General features: G+C 38.9%; 1 protein-coding gene across 1 annotated transcript in view; it reads left to right on the top strand.

The window, feature by feature from the left end:
- LOC100358028 (uncharacterized) overlaps positions 1 to 19,328 on the top strand; it is a 46,566-nt gene that overhangs the window by 23,249 nt on the left and 3,989 nt on the right. The window contains exons 4-5 of the mRNA XM_070058169.2: positions 16,956 to 17,082; positions 17,655 to 17,747. Coding sequence (XP_069914270.2) covers positions 16,956 to 17,082; positions 17,655 to 17,747 — 220 coding nt within the window. The remainder of the gene's footprint in view (positions 1 to 16,955; positions 17,083 to 17,654; positions 17,748 to 19,328) is intronic.

Here is a 19,328-nt window from a genome sequence, read left to right as displayed (position 1 = left end):
CTCATAGAATGGCAGATGTCCTAAATATCACTCTGGCCTCAGAATCAGCCCTTAAGGCATTCGGATCTGGCTGAAGAGCCCACGAGAGTATTTTAGGCATGGAAAGCCAAGACTCCCTGGAAAAAAAAAAAGAAGACCTAAATGGAAGATCTTTGTGAGTGAGATCCCAGTGGAAAGAACGGGGCCATAAAAGAAGGAGGTACCTTTCTATGAAGGGAGGAGAGAACTTCCACTTTGACTATGACCCTGTCGGAATAAGATCGAAGTCGGCAAACTCAAAAGGCATCCATAGCCTTGGCAACTCATGACTAGAGCCTGGGGAGATTACTGACACCATAAACGAGTGTCAAATTGTTAAGTCAACAACAGGAGTCACTGTGTACTTACTCCTCATGTGGGATCTATCCTTAATGTGTTGTCCAATGTGAAGTAATGCTATAACTAGTACTGAAACAGTATTTTACACTTTGTGTTTCTGTGTGGGTGCAAACTGATGAAATCTTTACTTAATATATACTAAATCAATCTTCTGTATATAAAGATAATTGAAAATGAATCTTGATGTGAATGGAATGGGAGGGGTGCAAGTGGGAGGGAAATTATGGGAGGGGGGAAAGCCATTGTAATCCGGAAACTGTACTTTAGAAATTTATATTTACTAAATAAAAAAAAAAGTAAAAAACAAAACAAAACAAAAAAAAACAGAAAAAAAAATTCATACTCTTTTTCTCAACCTGAGCTCACTAATGGTTCCTTGTCTTTTTCTTTAAATTCCACTTATCATCTTTATCATCACTCATCTAATATTCCATGTGCTCTCCAAATCATGTCACCTTGAAATTCTGCTTGACAGATTTATCTCTCAGTGGTCTGACGCTCCTGTTTTCCTCCAGCTTTGGCCTTTTCTACGGTCTTCAGACACATTTTCTACTCTCTGTTGAATACTTCTTTGTAGCTTTCCCAATGGCATCTCAAGCTCAACAAGCCTAAAATGAAAATCAAAGCGTTTTTTTTTTTTATTATTTGAAAGTCAGAGTTACACAGAGAGAGAAAGAAAGACCAGAGAGAGAGAGGTCTCCCATCCTCTGGTTCACTCCCCAGTTGGCAGCAATGGCTGGAGCTGGCTAGATCTGAAGCCGGGAACCAGGAGCTTCTTCCAGGTCTCCCATGCGGGTACAGGGGCCCAAGGGCTTGGGCCATTTTCTATTGCTTTCCCAGGCCATAGCAGAGAGCTAGATCAGAAGTGGAGCAGCTGAGTCTCGAACCAGTGCCCCTATGGGATGCCGGCACTACAGGCAGCAGCTTAACCTGCTATGCCACAGTGACAGCCCTTCTTTTCTCCTTTATACCTGTAAGGTGTTACTACCAGTTAACCTTGACCCACATTACCAAAATGGGTTTTTTCCCTGGACGTCTCCCTTTCTCTCATGTCTAGTTTCATCATGCATGAAAACCTGTTAAATCTATTTCCTTATTTTTAAATCCTTATTCTAATGCTTACATGCAGTGTGTAAAAATGAGTAGCTGCTATTCATTAAAAACAAAAAATTCTTTTTTATATTGAAAATTTTATTCTTGTCAATAATTGGAAATAATATATTGGCTCAGTGATAAGCTTTGATCCCTCCTGAGATGTATTGGCCCAAAGGATTTGGTGGGAGAGAACATTCAGGAATTAGAGAGTTACATGTGATCCAATGTCAAGGCAAACATAAAGACCTGAAAGAGAAGACACCTTTATTTAATAATTTTAATTATTATTATTATTAAATTACTAAATTATTTAATTATTGAAATAATTTTTATTAAATAATTTACCTTCAGGGATTGGCCTTTGGCACAAAAGATTAAGTTGCCTCTTAGGATGCCCACACATTGTCTGATTTGGGTTCCTGATACTCTGCTTCTCATCCATCTTCCTGTTAATGTGCTTCCTGGGAAGCAAGAAATGATGGCCAAAGTGCTTTAATTTCTGCTAGCACATAGGAGACCTAATCAAAATCCAGTCTTCTGGTTTTGGCCTGGCTCAGCTCTGGCTAATAGTGAGCATTTGTGGAGTAACCAGATGGAAGATCTTTGTGTCTCCCTCTCTCTCTCTCTCTCTCCCCCTCTCTCTAGCCTCTCTGTTTCTCTGTTTTCCAAATAAAATGAAAATAACTTCAAAAAATATACCCCCAGCTTCTTCTGAATCCATTTGGAGCTTGTGGGTTTAAATCCTAAATCTGCTTCGAATTCCTGCTTCCTGCTAATGTAGACTCTAGAAGACTACAGGTGATTCTTCAAGTACTTGGTCCCTACTACCAACAAGGGATACCAGATTGAATTCCAGACACTTGTCTTCAGACTGAGCCTGCCCTAGCCTTTGTGGGCATTTGGGGAATAAACCAACACAAGTTCTGTCTGTCTCTATTGACTATCTCTGTACCTGTGTCACCCTCTCTATCTCCCTCCTATGCCTTTAAATTTAAATATGTAAGTAAATGATTTTAAATATAACTTGTACCTTTTGCTCATATATATGTATATGCTTTTTTCTACAGTTTACACTAATACCAAATTGTATGTTTCTAGCTCAAAGATGATTTGTGCAGTTTTTTTTTTAAAGATTTATTTGAGAGACAGAGTTAGAGAGAGAAGGAGAGACAGAGAGAGAAATCTTCCATCTGCTGGTTCACTCCCCAAGTGGTCATGATAGCTGTGGCTGGGCCTGGCCAAGGCCGGGAACCTGGAGCTTCCTCCTGGTCTCTCATGTGGGTGCAGGGGCCCAAGCACTTGAGCCATCTTCCACTACTTTCTCAGGCCATAGCAGAGAGCTGGATCTGAGGTGGAGCAGTCAGGACTCAAGCTGGCGCCCATATGAATGCCAGTGCTGCATCCTGCTGAGCCACAGCACTGGCTCTGATTTATGCAGTTTTAATTGTTGTGTTGCATTATTTCATATATTAACTTCAAAATGAGTAATGGAAAACAGATAAGTGCATCAGTCATAGCAATGATTATGGATGAGGACTCTGCAAAAACAAGCTTGTTTAAAAACAAGCATTTTATTGTGATAAAAAGCATAACCTAATACTGGATAGTTTTTAAAAAAAATTAAAGTTTTTTTATTTGAAAGGCAGAGTTACAGAGAAACAATGGCAGGAGAGAGAAAGAGAGAAACAGAGAGTGAGAGAGAGAGAAAATCTTTTATTTGCTGGTTCACTCCCCAAATCGCCACAGTTGCTGGACCTGGGCCAGGCTGAAACTAGGAGCCCAGAGCTTCTTCTGGGTCTCCCAAATGGGTTCAGGGGCCCTAGCCCTTCAGATTTCTTCTGCGGTTTTCTGAGGTGCATTAACAGGGAGCTGGATCAGAAGTGGAGCAGCTGGGTCTTGAATTGGAGCCCATATGGGATGTTGGCATCGCAGGTGGAGGCTTAATGTGCTACACTACAATGCTGGCCCCAACACAGGACATTTTAAAGCATACATTTCAGTGGTATTAAGCATATTCATATTCATTTGCAAGCATTACCACCATCCATATATAGAACTTTGTGTGCATTAAAGACTAAATCCTATTCCCCTCTACCACAGACCCTGGCAGTCACTACTCTTCTTTATCTCGATGAATTTCTCTCTTCTAGCAACCTCATTTATATGGGATAATGAAATATTTGTAAACCACATATTGTAGAAGTTGTGGTTACTTGTTCTTTTGAAGAAAAATGAGTTCTGTTTTACAAGGCAGTTAGTTGAGTGGACATTGTGTTGAGGCCTCTCAACCTGCAAATCTTGTTCCATCTTCATATGACATACAAAATTTTATGGCCTTGGTCTGCACTGTGTATTCACTTTTCATTCTGTATGTTTTCCACACCATTTATTGAAAATCACAGGGTGACCACATAGACTTGCAATGGCATCTATCTTTGAGGATGAACTGCTATCTTTAATGCTTTGTCTGAGTGAATATCAGAGGTCATGAGCTTGGTTATGATTAGGTAGTCTGTGACTCCTAGTCTCTGCAGGGCTTCCACCTTTAGGATGTGTATAAAATCTGATTTTCCTAGCTTGGTAGAATCCCCTTTACTGGAACTTTGCCTGTCTTTGTGACTGGGGAAAAACAGTGGACACTGGGTCCAGTAGAGCTCTTCTCAGTGTAATTTCTTTTGACTGATATTTCCTTTGTTAGAATCCTCTGGCCTTGTCTGAATTTTCCCAGATTAGGAAGAGGGAATGTGATCTTCCCACTAGAAGCAGTACTCAAGATGAATGGGCAGTGGTCCCCACATAATAGAATTCCTCTTCTTCCACATGTATATATTTTTTAAAGATTTATTTATTTATTTGAAAGGCAGAGAGAGAGACTTCCATCCACTGGTTCACTCGCCAAATGGCTGCAACAGCCAGAGCTGTACTGATCTTAAGCCAGGAACCAAGAGCTTCTTCCAGGTCTCCCATGTGGGTGCAGGGGCCCAAGGGCTTGGGCCATCTTCTGCTGCTTTCCCAGGCTATAAAAGAGAGCTGGATTGGAATGGAGCAGCCTGGACTTGAACCAGCACCCATATGGGATGCTGGCACTGCAGGTGGTGGCTTTCCCTGCTATGCCACAGATCCGACCCCCTCCACCTGTATCTTTAATTTTATTCCACACCCACCAAGGCATATCTAAGGTCTCCTCTATTCATCATTTTGCCTCACATGCAAATTCTCTGAATGATGCCATCAACTTATATCATGTTTACATATGGTTATATATATGGTTTCTCTTGATGCTTAGACATGTATCCTAAGTAGACAAAATGTACATGGGTCAAAAACTGAGCAAAAAAAAAAATTAGCAAAATTAGCCCAATAGGCTCCTCCCCCCCCTTTATTTTTTTGAATACCTTTTTGAAAAGGAAAAAGTACCTGGAGTGAGAAGAATGGGAGCATCATTTCAATGCAGTCTTGCCATAATAGGGACAAATGATGTTGAAAGTGGCCACTAACCTATGGATGGAATACATTCTTTGCTGAGACCTTGATTCTGTACTTTGGTAGCCACTCAGTCTGTTGCTATCCAAAGTCTACTGCCTGCTTTCTGAAATATCTTCTATCATCCATGCTGCACTCAGCAAAGATCCCTAAGAATGTGCCTACTTACACTTATCAGTCCTGTTGGAATGCTTCCTGCCTATTATCTATTATCTAAGATGGTCTCTTTACAGCTTAAATCCCCAGCATGTTTTAAGTCAATTTGGTTGTTTCTGAGAGTATAACTGTAAATATTTATAAATTTTCATACTTATGATTGATTCTAACTATATGTCACATGATTTTTTCCTAGGTATATTATTTATGTATTATGTATGTAAACAATGTTTTAAAAGATATAACCCATTCTCCAATTTTGGGCAATTTTGAACAGTTGAAATAACTTATTTAGAACAAATTTAATCCATTTACAATTTTATAAAAATAGTTGCCATGTTCATTACCTTCATTTTAACATTTCCATGGAGTTGAATATGATTGCATTTGATTCTCAAATGATTTCTTCTTGTATTAGTTTTCTGTAAGAACTAGAGGTGGTAAACTTTTCAACCTTAATTGATAAAAGCCTAAGTGAGACTGCTTTGAGAATTTTCCATTTCTGTGGTCCCTAAAATTTCTAGTTTGTCCCTGTTCCCTTTTTCTCCTGCTTGTATGAATTGAGATTTTTTTCTTTTCCTTTTTTTTTTTTTTTTTTTTTTTTTGACGGGCGGCAGAGTGGACAGTGAGAGAGAGAGAGAGAGAGAAAGGTCTTCCTTTTTTTCCATTGGTTCACCCCCGAAGCCAGGAGCCAGGTGCTTCCTTCTGGTTTCCCATGCAGGTGCAGGGCCCAAGCACTTGGGCCATCTTCCACTGCCTTCCCTGGCCACAGCAGAGAGCTGGACTGGAAAAGGAGCAACTGGGACAGAATCTGGTACTCTTGAGTGGGACTGGAACCCAGGGTGCAGGCGCCACAGGCAGAGGATTAGCCTAGTGAGCCGCGGTGCTGGCCAAGAGATTTTTTCATCAGAGCAACATTTTCCTCTATTCCTACCAAGCCGAGTAATACATTACAGTTATTCTGTTTTCCAGTCTGTATTTCTAAACCTTTAAGTCAGTGAGGTAAGCATTAATTGATTTGCACTTAGGTTATATACTAACAGTTGTAATTAGGTACATGTAAAGGGTTGTGAAAAAGTCCATGGAAAATGTGCATTGTGAAAAAGTTATGCATCAGTTTCAAAATTTTTGTAAAAAAAGTAGCTTATATTCTAATTGAATTTTTCATAACCTTTTTTTAAGTACCTCAAAAATGGCCATTATATTAAGTAATACTTAATGCCTAAGTAGCCCTGGATAATATACATGGGAATTGCTGTACTCACTTAAGTTACTGTTGGTGGTGGACTTTTTGTTTTGCTAAATTATTTACTAGTTAAAAAACCAGGCATTTCTTTCTGACTTATACTACCTATTCACCAAGTGTCAGATTTGCTTCTTTCTTTTGCTTTACCCCAAACCTTTTAGCATTTTCTTCTTTTAAAATGTATTTATATGAGAGTTAGAAAGAAATGTCTCATCTACTGGTTAACTCTCCAAATACCTGTAGTGATTGGAGTTGGGGTAGGACAAATCCTGGCAATAACAACTTGTTCCAGGTCTACAATGCAGAAACCCAACTATTTGAAAAATCATTGCTCTCTCTCTGTTGTCTGCAAAAATTTGTTACCCTGATACTGAATATATGTCCCCTGTAGTTCATCAAACATGTTATATCAGTCATGTGTGTGTATACATATCTACAGGTTATGCTGTGACTCCTTTCAGAATCAAGAGAAAGATAAGTCCAGATAAATAAAGGAAATTTTATTGTAATGATTTTGGTATTGTTACTTTTAAATTTTATTTAAGTTATTCAAGTTTCATATATTTCTTATATATAGATTTAGGAACATAGACTTACCCTCCCTCCCACCCACATTCCAACCCTTCCCCCTCCCTCTTGGATTCCCATTCTAAATTTTTTACAGTGATCTATTATCAGTATACTTAGTGATCATATAGTTAACCCTATTCTAAGTAAAGGAGCTCAGCAAATAGTATGAAGAGAAAGAAAACAAAATAAAATAGAACAAAAAAAGATTGTTTCTAAAGGAAGATACAATGGCTATAAGCAACCATCCATTCTCAAAATGTCTATTTCACGTCAATACATTATATTTCAGGTATTATATTAGTTGCATTGTATCAGAGAAAACATGATCATTGTCTTTTTGGGATTGGCTTTCTTTGCTAAGTATAATGGTTTCCAGTGTGACCATCTTGTTGCAAAAGACAGGGACTTTATTTTTTTTAACAGCTGAGTGGTACTCCATAGTGTATATATACCATAATATCTTTATCCAGTTGATAGTTGGACATCTGAGTTGATTCCATATGTTAGCTATTGTGAATTGTGCTGCATTGAAAAATGAGGGTGCATATAACTTTTTCATATACTGATTTCTTTTGGTTTGGATAAATTCTCAGGAGTGAGATGGCTGGATCATATAGTAGGTCTATATTCAGATTTCTGAGATATCTCCGTACTGTCTTCCATAGTGGTTGCACCAGTTTACATTCCCACCAGCAGTGGATCAGAGTACCTTTTACCCCACATCCTAACCAGCATTTGTTGTTTGCAGATTTCTATATGCCAGTCATTCTAACTGGAGTGAGGTGAAACCTTGTTGTGGTTTTGATTTGCATGTCCTTGATGGCTAGTGATCATGAGTATTTTCACAATTGTCTGTTGGCAATTTGAATTTCCTCTCCTGAAAAATGCCTGTTTAAGTTCTTTGCCTATTTCTTTACCTGTTTATTTTGTTGTTGTTGAATTTCTTGAGCTCTTCATAGATTCTGGATGTTAACCCTTTATCAGTTGCACAGTTTTCAAATATTTTCTCCCATCTGTTAGTTGCTCTTCATTTTTTCTGAGTGTTTCTTTTGCAGTGCAGAAGCTTCTCAGCTCGATGTAATCCCATTTGTCAATTTTGTCTTTGATTGCCTGTGCTTCTGGGGTTTTATCCAAGAAGTATTTGCTTATGTTGATGTCTTGTAGAGTTTCCCCCCATGTTCTCTATGAATTTGATGATATCGGACCATTGATTTAGGTCCTTGATCCATTTTGAGTGGATTTTTGTGTAGGGTAGGGGTTTAATTTCATACTTATGCATGTGGAGATCCAGTTTTTCCAGCACCATTTGTTAAAGAGACTGTCCCTGCTCCATGGATTGATTTTAATTCCTTTTTTTTTTCATTCAAGAAATATTTATTGGTTAAGATGCTATGGGACATACAAAGATGACTCAGACATAGATCCTGCTCATGAGGAGCTTACAGTCTAGTGGGGAGATAGAACACACGTGGGATACATGGTCAGAGCTTTTGTTTCCATAAGATGAATCTAGTATTGTCTATAAAGTAGTCTGGACTAAGAAGAGGTTAAGTGAAGCTGAGAGCCTACAGAAATTGCCTAAGTGAGGAGGAGGGATGGGAAGACTTGAGGTAGAACAGACAGGACTCAGCTGGGAGACTGGACACGGGAGTTACAAAAAGGAAGCAGCTGACTTGGACTTGTAGCATGGGTGATGTTATGAACTCTAAGAGCAATGAAGAGACAAGTTTGCAAAAAGAAAAATTCCACAGAAAATTCTTCTGCAAAGTGCCTGGGACATGCCAGGCACAATCAGTAAGAAATGGCTGAGTAACCAGCTCAGAGTTGGAGGTGCCTTAAACAGCCAGTGAGTTCCTCCCCACCTCTGCCCCTGCTCTCAAATTCCCCCCAAACATACTCCACTGAAGTTCACAGTCCTTAATATTCACTGAATTAAGTCCTATCTCCAGGCATGCCTCCCTTGTCAAAATAATTTTAATTCCTTTGGCAAATATAAGTTGGCTGTATGTAGATGCTTGGATTGATTTCTGGAGTTTCTATTCTGTTCCATTGGTCTACAAGTCTGTTTTTGTGCCAGTACGAGGCAGTTTTGATTATAACTGCCCTGTAGTATGTTTTGAAAACAGGTGTTGTGATGCCTCCAGTTTTGTTTTTGTTGTATAAGATTACTTTAGCTAGTTGGGGTCTCTTGTGTTCCTATTTAAATTTCAGCATAGTTTTCTCTAGATCTGTAGAGAACATCATTGGTGTTATTATTATTGGATCTGTAAATTGCTTTTGGTAGTAGGGACATTTTGATGAGGTTGTTCCATGAACATGGAAAATTTTTCCATTTTTTAATGTCTTCTATTTCTTAAGTGTTTTGTAATTTTCTAGTAGATATCTTTGACATCCTTGGTTAAATTATTCCAAGATATTTGATTCTTTTTTGAGCTATTATGAATGGTACTGATCTGAAAAGTAATTCTCAGCTGTGACGTTGTCTGTATACAAATGCTATTGATTTTTATGTGTTGATTTTATATCCTGCCACTTTACCAAACTTTTTTATGAGTTCCAGTAGTCTCTCATTGGAGTCTTTTTGCATCTATATAAAGGATCATGTCACCTGAAGATAATGATAGTTTGACTTTCTCTTTTCTAATTTGTATCCCTTTGATTTCTTTATCTTGCCCAATGGCTCCAGTGAAAAGTTCCAGGACTATATTTAATAGTAATGATGACAGTGAGAATTCTTGGCTGGTTCTACATCTTAGGGATTATGCTGCCAGCTTTTCCTCTTTTTTTTTTTTTTTTTAAGATTTTATTTATTTATTTGAAAGGTTAGAGTTATAGACAGTGAGAAGGAGAGACAGAAAAAAGCCTTCCGTCTGTTGGTTCACTCCCCAAATGGGCACAACCACCAGAGCTGTGCCAATCTGAAGCCAAGAGCCAGGTGCTTCTTCCTGGTCTCCCATGTGGGTGCAGGGGCCCAAGGAGTTGGGCCATCTTCTACTGCTTTCCCAGGTGACAGCAGAGAGCTTGATTGGAAGAGGAGCAACCGGGACTAGAACTGGCACCCATATGGGATGCTGGCACTGCAGGAGGAGGATTAACCTACTGTGCCATGGCACTGGCCCCACCTCTTTCAATGTGATGTTTTCCTTGAGTTTGTCATATAAAGCCTTTACTGTGTTGAGGAATGTTCCTTCTATACCCATTTGGCTTAAGTCTTTGATCATGAAATGGTGTTGTATTTTATCAAATGCTTTCTCTGCATCTATTAAGATAATCATATGATTTTTATTCTTCAGTTTGTTTATTATTTTTTGAATGTTGAACCATCCCTTCATACTAGGGATAAATCCCACTTGGTCAGGGTAAATAATCTTTCAGATGTGTTGTTGGATTCTATCAGCTAATATTTTGTTGAATATTTTTGCATCTTTGTTTATCAGGGATATTGGTTTAAAGCTCTCTTTCTCTGCATTTTTTTCCAGGTTTAGGTGTTAAGATGATAAAAGCTTCATAGAAGGAGTTTGGGAGCTTTTCCTCTCTTTCAATTGTTTTTGAATAGCTCAAGCAGAATTGGAGTTAATTCTTCTTTAAATGTCTGATAGAATTCAGCTGTGAAGCTGTCCGGTCTTGGATTTTCTTTGTTGGGAGGGTCTTTATTACTGATTCATTTTCCATCTTGGTTATTGGTCCATTTAAGTTTTCTAGACTCAATTTTGGTAAGTTGTATGTGTCTAAGAATCTATTCATTTCTTCTAGGTTTCCTAATTTTGGTGTACAGCTCTTTGTAATAAATTTCTGATGATTCTTTTTGTTTCTGTGGTATCTCTTATTATATTTCCTTTTTCATCTCTGATTTTGTTGATTTGGGTCCTTTCCCTTTTTTTGGTTGTATCAGTTTTGTTTATTTTTTCTAAAAGTTGGTCTATCAAATTTTTTTTTGTTCATTTTTTCTAAAAACCTGCTTTTCATTTCACTGATTTTTTGAAATTTTTTGTTTTAATTTTGTTTATTTTTTCTCTAATTTTAATTATTTCTTTCCTCCTACTAGTTTTGGGTTTAATTTGTTGGTGATATTCTAAGTCCTTGAGATGCACTGATATATCATTTATTTGATACATTTCCAGTTTCTTCTTAAAGACACCAGTTTCTATAAACTCTCTTAGCACTGCTTCTGCTGTTTTGCTATGATGTATTGTCATCTTTATTTGTTTCTAGAAATTTTTTGATTTCTCTTTTGATTTCTTTTTATGACCCACTGTTCATTCAGGAGCATATTGTTCAGTCTCCATGTGTTTGCATATGATTTAAGAGATTCTTAGTTTGCTGATTCCCAGTTTCATGCCATTGTGGTCTGAGAAGATGCATGGAATGATTTAGATTTTTTTGAATTTGCTTGTGGCCTAGCATATGGTCTATTCTAGAGAAAGTTCCATGCACTCATGAGGAGAATGTGTATTCTGCCACTGTGAGGTGAAAGGTTCTGTAGATATCCATTGAATCCATTTGGTTTATAGTATCAATTAACTGTGGTTTCCTTGCTGATTTTCTATCTGGTTGATCTGTCCATCACTGAAAGTGTGATGTTTCCCATTATTATTGTGCTGGAGTCTATGTCTCTTTAGGCCCATTAACATTTCTTTTAAGTAGCCAGGCACCCTGTAATTAGGTGAATATACAGTTATTATATCATTTCTTCCTGTTGGATTCATCCCTTAATTGTTACATAGTGCTCTTCATCTTTGTAAAGTTATTATGTTGAAGTCCATTTTGTCTGATATTAGGAAGGCAACACCTTCTCTTTTTTGATTTCTGTTAGTATGCAATATCTTTTTCCACCCTTTCACTTTCAGTCTGCATGTATCTTTGTTGGTGAGATGTGTTTCCTATAAGCAGCAAATAGATGGGTCTTGTTTTTCAATCCATTCAGCCAGTCTATATCTTTTAACTGGAGAATTGAGGCTGTTTACATTCAAGATGACTATTGATAAGTAATGACTTTGCCCTGCCTTTTTTCTATAAATATTCCTATTGTTTAGTTTGGATTTCTTTTGTGCTTCTACTGGTGGGTTTTCTGCCTTCTCATTCTTTTGTAATGAAGGCTATCTTTCTGTGTTTTCTCTGTGCAGCATATCCTTAAGCATCTTTTGTAAGGCTGGATGAGTGTTGACAAATTCTTACAATTGCTGTTTGTTATTGAAGGTCTTTATTTCATCTTCATTTATAAGTGCAAAGTTTTCAGGGTACAGTATACTGGGTTGACATTTTTTTCTTTAAAGACTTGGACTATATCTCAGTATTCTCTTCTAGCCTATAGGGTTTCTGATGAGAAGTCATCTGTGAGTCTAATTGGTGATACTCAAAGTAATTTGGCGTTTCTCTCATGCACATTTTACAATCTTTTCTTTATATTTTACTCTGGAAAACTTGACTACAATGTGTTGTGGTGAAGATCTTTTCTGGTCCTGTCTGTCAGGAATTCTGTGTGCTTCCTCTTCTTGACCATCTCTTTCTCCAAATTGGGGAAGTTTTTTGTACTTATTTTATAAGTAGGCTTTCTATTCCCTTCTCTCTTTCCACTCCTTTAGGCACTCCTAAGACCTGTATGTTGGGTTGTTTAATAGTATCCCATAGATCTCTGATGTTTTTAAGTTTTCTATTTTCTTCTTGTCTTTTTGTTTGTCTTTGTCAGATTTCCAAAGATTTGTCTTCTAGTTTATATATTCCTTCTTTTGCCTCATTAAGTCTATTGTTAAGGCTTTCCACTGCATTTTTTATTTGATCTGCTGAATATTGCATTTCTAATAATTCATTTTAATTTCTGTTTAAATTCTCAATTTTCTGGGAAAAATTTTCACTCATGTTGTGAATGATTTTCTTTAGTTCCTGGGTTTGCTTCTGACTTTTAAAAATCATCTTATGATTAATTTTCTAAATCTGTGACATTTGCTTGATCTCTTCATCTTCGCATTCTAATATTGAAATGTTGTTTTCCTCTGAGGGGAGGGGGTCACGGTGACTTCCTTATTCTTGTTTCTTGAATTTTAGCTCTTATTTTTCACCATTTGTGGAGTTGATTTTTAATTTTTTCTTCTGATGGCTTTTATCTTTGGGGCTATGCTTCTGTAGATTCTTGGAGTGTCTCCCCTTTGTGAATACCAGAAGGTGTGTTGTGGGTGTGGCCAGGGTGCTCTTGTCAGTGCTCTAGGGTGGGGCAAGTTTCCAGGGTAACACCCAAGTTGGTCATGGTGGAACTGAATACCCAGCTACACCCTACACCTTCTCATGTAGCTGTTGAGTCCCCACGTTCTCTGCACCCAAGGCTCCCACAGTCACAGAGTCCAGAGGGCACTGCTGGTGCAGGTGCCCCTCTGTCTCTCATAGCTGCCAGCCATGTCCCAGCCAAGCTCTTGAGTCATTGGGGGATGTAGGCCATTCTCTCCACTCAAAGCTCTGGATCACACACTCACACTACAGCCACTGGCTAAATGCCTGTCCCCCCCCCCCCCCCACTGCTGCCAGCACTGCATTCATGTGGCCCATCTCAGTGAGCTGTTATGTGCATGCTTGCAAGCTTCCATATTCTTTTGCCCTATTGTAAAATGGTGCCTGCCCTTTCTCAGTCATATCGTGGGTTCTGTTTTGGAGAGATTGATTTAAATCAAACGTCCTGACCCTCCACTTTCACTGGGACCACAGGCATCCACCAGCAACTGCCAGCCCCCAGGGCTTCAGTCTGGACCCATGCCACACTCTCTCTGGCTCTATCCCCATAGATTGCTGCAGTCTGGCTTCCCCTCTGTCTCTAACATGCTGCCAGCTCTGGCTCTCCACCACGGCATCTGCGTAGGCTGCACATCAGGACTCACCATGCAGATTCACATTGTTTTCCCCCTCCCATGAGGCTTCCTTGGTGATTTTCTCTTCAATTCTCCACCCAGAGTGTACTTCCTACCCTTTTCTCCTCACTGCTTATCCCTAGCCCCACAAAGCATGCTGCTCCCTAATCTGCCATCTTTGATCCTCTAATTTTTCAATTCTTTATTTTTATTTTTATTTTTATTTTTATTTTTGACAGGCAGAGTGGACAGTGAGAGAGAGAGACAGAGAGAAAGGTCTTCCTTTTTGCCGTTGGTTCACCCTCCAACGGCCGCCGCGGCCAGTGCGCTGCAGCCAGCACAGTGCGCTGATCCAATGGCAGAAGCCAGGTACTTCTCCTGGTCTCCCATGGGGTACAGGGCCCAAGTACTTGGGCCATCCTCCACTGCACTCCCTGGCCACAGCAGAGAGCTGGCCTGGAAGAGGGGCAACCGGGACAGAATCCGGCGCCCCGACTGGGACTAGAACCCGGTGTGCCGGCACCGCAAGGTGGAGGATTAGCCTAGTGAGCCGCGGCACCGGCCAATTTTTCAATTCTAGACAACACATTTTCTTTTTTTGGGGGGGGGGCAAAACTTTGTTTATCATTTAAGTACAAGAAAACCTCTTAACATGGCTGAGAGTTATAAACTTGTAAGTGATGAGTGGAAAATATCACCAAGTGATCAGTTCCTTTTCCTCAGAATTTCTTGGTTTACAAAAATGTCTTTAACCTGACATAATAAAACAAAGGCAGTGCTACAAAGGTGGACAGAACAAACTGGCAACTATTTCAAAACTCAATGGATAACTGTCATAAGACAATATGTTATAAAACTATAAAATTGTTAGAAAGTTAGACTACACTAGCAGAAGCTTTTAGTCCATTTGAAAATAAATAAAGCATTTCCACACACTGCAGATGGAAGTATAAACTGATATAACTTTTCTGGCAGACAAAAGCCTTTAAAATATGATAATGTCTTGTCTCAGCAAGATTCCTAGGAATTTATCCTTAGGCAATAATCACAGATGACCAGCAGCAAGAACATTATTCACGTTTTTTGAAGTAGGAAAAACTGGAAGAAAAATCCAAATTCAGTGCTGAACAGTGAACCCATTAAACCATGGTACTTTCAGGACAGAGTTTTATATGGACTTTACAAGGATATGCAAAAGAATGTATAATTACATGGGAAGATTTTATTTATATATTTCAGATGAGAAAATCATATTTAAAAATAATATATCCCATATAAACTCATTATATGGAAGGGGATATTTGCATGAATATTCACAGAAATAGGAAAGAAACTAAAAACCTGTACACAAAATGTTAATGGTTGTCATCTACAGGTGATGGTGTCTTACAGATTTTTATTTACTTTTTCTGCTATCTTCTAAATTTGCTGCAATGAATGTATACATAGTAGCTTTCCAATAAAAATTAAAATTCTTTAGAAAATATTAAAAGTTAGGAAAAAAGCTGGAGACTTGGAAAGCATCTTGCAAACTGTATGATTTCTTAAATATCTCAAGATGAATTAAGATTTATTTCTCCTTCCTTTCTCTGAAATAAAAGCATTTTTGCACTTTCATATACCACTCTAAAGAAGAATTTGAAAATGCATAATTTCTGCTGGAATGGACTGCATAATGTTCCAAAAACCACAAGTTAAACTTACATTTGGCCTTTTATAAAAACTACTCCATGAACTCAAACAACCCGAGCCTTCAAATAAAGTAAGTCAAAAAGGACATCAAAGAAATTATATTTGTTATATATTCCAAGTGTAACATCTCAAAGGTTTTGAAAAGAAAACGGGGCTTAAAATTAACACATCACAAAATTTAAGGCCACTTATAGGAACTCCCTTCCTCTGCTGTGGTGAATACTTACAAGAGCCAGTGAAATACATAAATACTACTTAGGGGTTTCAAAACATGACCTGTTATTAAGTTGGTCATTTCTCAAGGCAATCATATTTCATTTTGAAATTTTTCAGTTATTCTCCATGACAGCTTAGCATTGCTCTAGATAGCCTTTGTGGGCCAGTCTCTGAAAATTCTTTAACAAAGAGGAGTATGAACCAAATTCTGTACTCTATTAAATATTTCAACCCCAGGTCATTTTTCTGACTGTACGTTCTAATCAAGTCATAGCATCACCAATCAGGCACCCCAAAGATTGCTCATATTTGTCTGAAATGATGAAGTCAAGAGATCCAGTATAACTTATTTAAAATCAGGGAATTAAAATTCCTCACTACCCAGTTACCTTCTGTGGCAATGCTATTTGCAAGCATCTCATTAAACAATTCAAGGAGGTGCTGCCAGGTGAGAATTCTGGCCGTTTCCATGGCCCCTGACCCATGTACTTAAAAGGCAGTTGTTAGTTCACAACTAGCAGGATGGCTTGTTCCCACTTCCTCCCTCTTATCAGACTGTCTCAGTGTGGCCAATCCCTGGCCTAGAAACTCTATTTTTTATCTAAGTTTAAGCCAAATCATGTCTCAAAGTGTCCATTCATTATTGTCTTAAGCATTCTGTTCTGTTCCCACCGCCTCCCTGCCGGCTGCCCCCCAAGTGACCATTCTAAGTGTGTTTGCTTTACAATGTGTAAAATAAATGGCATTTCTATTGTGGATGGTAAATAAGTCCTCTGTGTCAGATATGACTGTGATGGCAGCAGCTGCAAAAGAAAACACTGTTTGATGAAGACTGTGAGTCTGAGGGCATAGTAGAAATGAAGCCATGATTAATAAGCAGTGTGTGCCCTAGGAAGGGGAAAGGAGCCATTTGGCAGTTGACTGCATCTATTCTGTCCTATTGAAGTAGGCACGCATACAGGTTAAAATTGATTAGCTTTGTGAGCTGGAAGACCACGCCTTCGCCTCGCCCCTGTGTGACCTCATGCCCTACCTGATACCTTCACCATGCCCCTATGTGACCTCATGCCCCTACCTGGCCACACTTGGGTGCCCACCAGCCAATCAGGTTAATTAACCACTCCCCTCTGGAAGTGGTACAACACATTTTCAATGTGATTTTGCTTTCTGTTACCATATAAATTACAAAATTAGCTACATCTTATATAAGTGGCAAATACACACAGAGAATGCACTTTTAGTCTTTCTGTTTTGTAACAGAGTTGAACAGAAATGTGCTGTTACAGGTGTTGGTGTCATTTGAAGACCTGGCTGTGGACTTCACCCAGGAGGAGTGGCAGGACCTAGACAATGCTCAGAAGACCCTATATAAGGATGTGATGCTGGAGACCTACAGCAGCCTGCTATCCTTGGGTGAGTGACACTACCCATTACTACCCTGTAATGCTCAAGTGGAACTCATTTTTCCTACTTGACAAATAAAGAACATTTTATAAAGTATAATGCTGAATAGGAATAGTATTTGAGACCATTAAGAGTGGCCCTTTTGATGCCCAGCTTCTGGAACCACGCTGTTGCCCTTCTTTAAAAAACTTAATACTGGGGCTGGTGCTATGGCACAGCAGGTTAAAGCCCTGGTCTGAAGTACCAGCATCCCATATGGGCACAGGTTCTAGTCCCGCTTGCTCCTCTTCCGATCCAGCTCTCTGCTATGGCCTGGGAAAGCAGTAGAAGATGTCCCAGTCCTTGGGACCCTGCACCCATGTGGGAGACCCGGAAGAAGCTCCTGGCTCCTGGCTCCTGGCTTCGGATCAGCATAGCTCCAGTCATTGCGGCCATCTTGGGAGTGAACTAGCAGATGGAAGACCCCTCTCTCTGTCTCTTCCTCTCTCTGTAACTCTTTCAAATAAATAAATAAAATAGATCTTTAAAAAAAAACTTAATAGAGTGATTTGATGAAGTCTGTCATTCTTTCTCATTAACAGGGCATTGCATTATCAAACCAGACTTGATCTACAAATTGGAGCAAGGAGCAGAGCCATGGATAGTGGAAAAACCCCTAAACCAGAGCCTCCCAGGTAAGTCAACACATATTTGGGCAGGGAGACTGAGACCGAAAGACAATTGTTGATTGGAGCTCTTCTCACTAATGTTTCTTAGGTTTCAACCCTCAGGAAAGCTGGTTTCATGCACCCCACACATTCTACAGTCTCAGAGAAGGCTCTTGTGTATACACCAGTGTACCTCATTTTCTGTTTTTCTTTCTGTTCTGTTTCTTTAATTTGTCACATGTTAATCCAATCTTTTTTTTCAACTTTTATATTTGATAAATATAAATTTCAAAAGTACAATTTTTAGATTATAATGATTCTTCCCCCATAACTACCCTCCCACCCACAAACCATCTCCTACTCCCTCTCCCATCCCATTCTTCATTAAGATTCATTTTTAATTATCTTTATATGCAGAAGATCAATTCTATACTGAGTAAAGATTTCAACAGTTTGCACCCACACAGACACACAAAGAATAAAGTACTGTTTGAAGATTAGATTTATCAGTAATTCTCATAGTACAACACATTAAGGACAGAGATCCTACATGGGGAGCAAAAGCTCAGTGACTCCTGTTGTTGATTTAACAGTTGACACTCTTATTTATGACGTCAGTAATCACCCGAGGCTCTTGTCATGAGCTGCCAAGGCTATGGAAGCCTCTTGAGTTCACAAACTCTGACCTTATTTAGACAAGGCCATAATCAAAGTGGAAGTTCTCTCCTCCCTTCAGAGAAAGGGGTACCTTCTTCTTTGATGGCCCCTTCTTTCCACTGGGATCTCACTCAGAGCTCTTTCATTTAGGTTTGTTTTTTTTGTTGTTTTTTTTTGTTTGTTTGTTTGTTTTTGCCACAATGTCTTGGCTTTCCTTGCCTGAAATACTCTCATGAGCTTTTAAGCCAGATTCGAATGAATGCCTTAAGGGCTGTGCATCCAATGCTTTTCTGGCACTTTAAAGGATTTTTTTTTTCTATGTTCGATACATTCCCTAAATTCTAACTTCTCTTTCTCTACACTTTAATACTCAGGGTTTTTTTTATGCATTTTTTCATGTATTTGTTCATTCAGTTTTTTCAATTGATCAGTACTGATTTCTTACATGTTATCCAGATTGTATTCATACTCTTCATTTTAGCAAAGCCCATACCTTATTCTTGTATGTGTTTCAGGTCTGTATTAGTGAATGGAAATGCTTTCTTTTTGCGTCTCTTTCTCTATGTCTGCCTGTCAAATAAATAAATGGTAGCCTATTGCACAGATTTAAGGAATATACCCCTGGATAGGAGTTCTCTGCTTTTGTTTCTCTTTCTCATTTTCCCTCTTTCAAGTAAATAAATAAGAAATGGTAGGGACTAGCATTGTGGCATAGTAATTAAAGCCACTGCCTGTGATGCTGGCATCCCATATGGCTACTGCTTTGAGTCCCAGCTGCTCCACTTCTGATCCTGCTCCCTTTGATGTGCCTGGACATGCAGTGAAGGATGGCACAAGTGCTTGGGTTCCTACTCCCATGTGGAGAACTGGAAGAAGCTACTCACTCCTGGCTTTGGCCTGGCCTAGCCCTGGCTGTTGTTGTTGTTAGGGGAGTGAACAAAGCAATAGAAG

Source organism: Oryctolagus cuniculus, chromosome 15 (genome assembly GCF_051225735.1).
Source record: "Oryctolagus cuniculus isolate XC-2025 breed Fujian yellow rabbit chromosome 15, ASM5122573v1, whole genome shotgun sequence".
Taxonomy (NCBI): Eukaryota; Metazoa; Chordata; class Mammalia; order Lagomorpha; family Leporidae; genus Oryctolagus; species Oryctolagus cuniculus.
The sequence above is the reverse complement of the archived record's forward strand: the minus strand, read 5'-3'. Positions and strand labels throughout refer to the sequence as shown.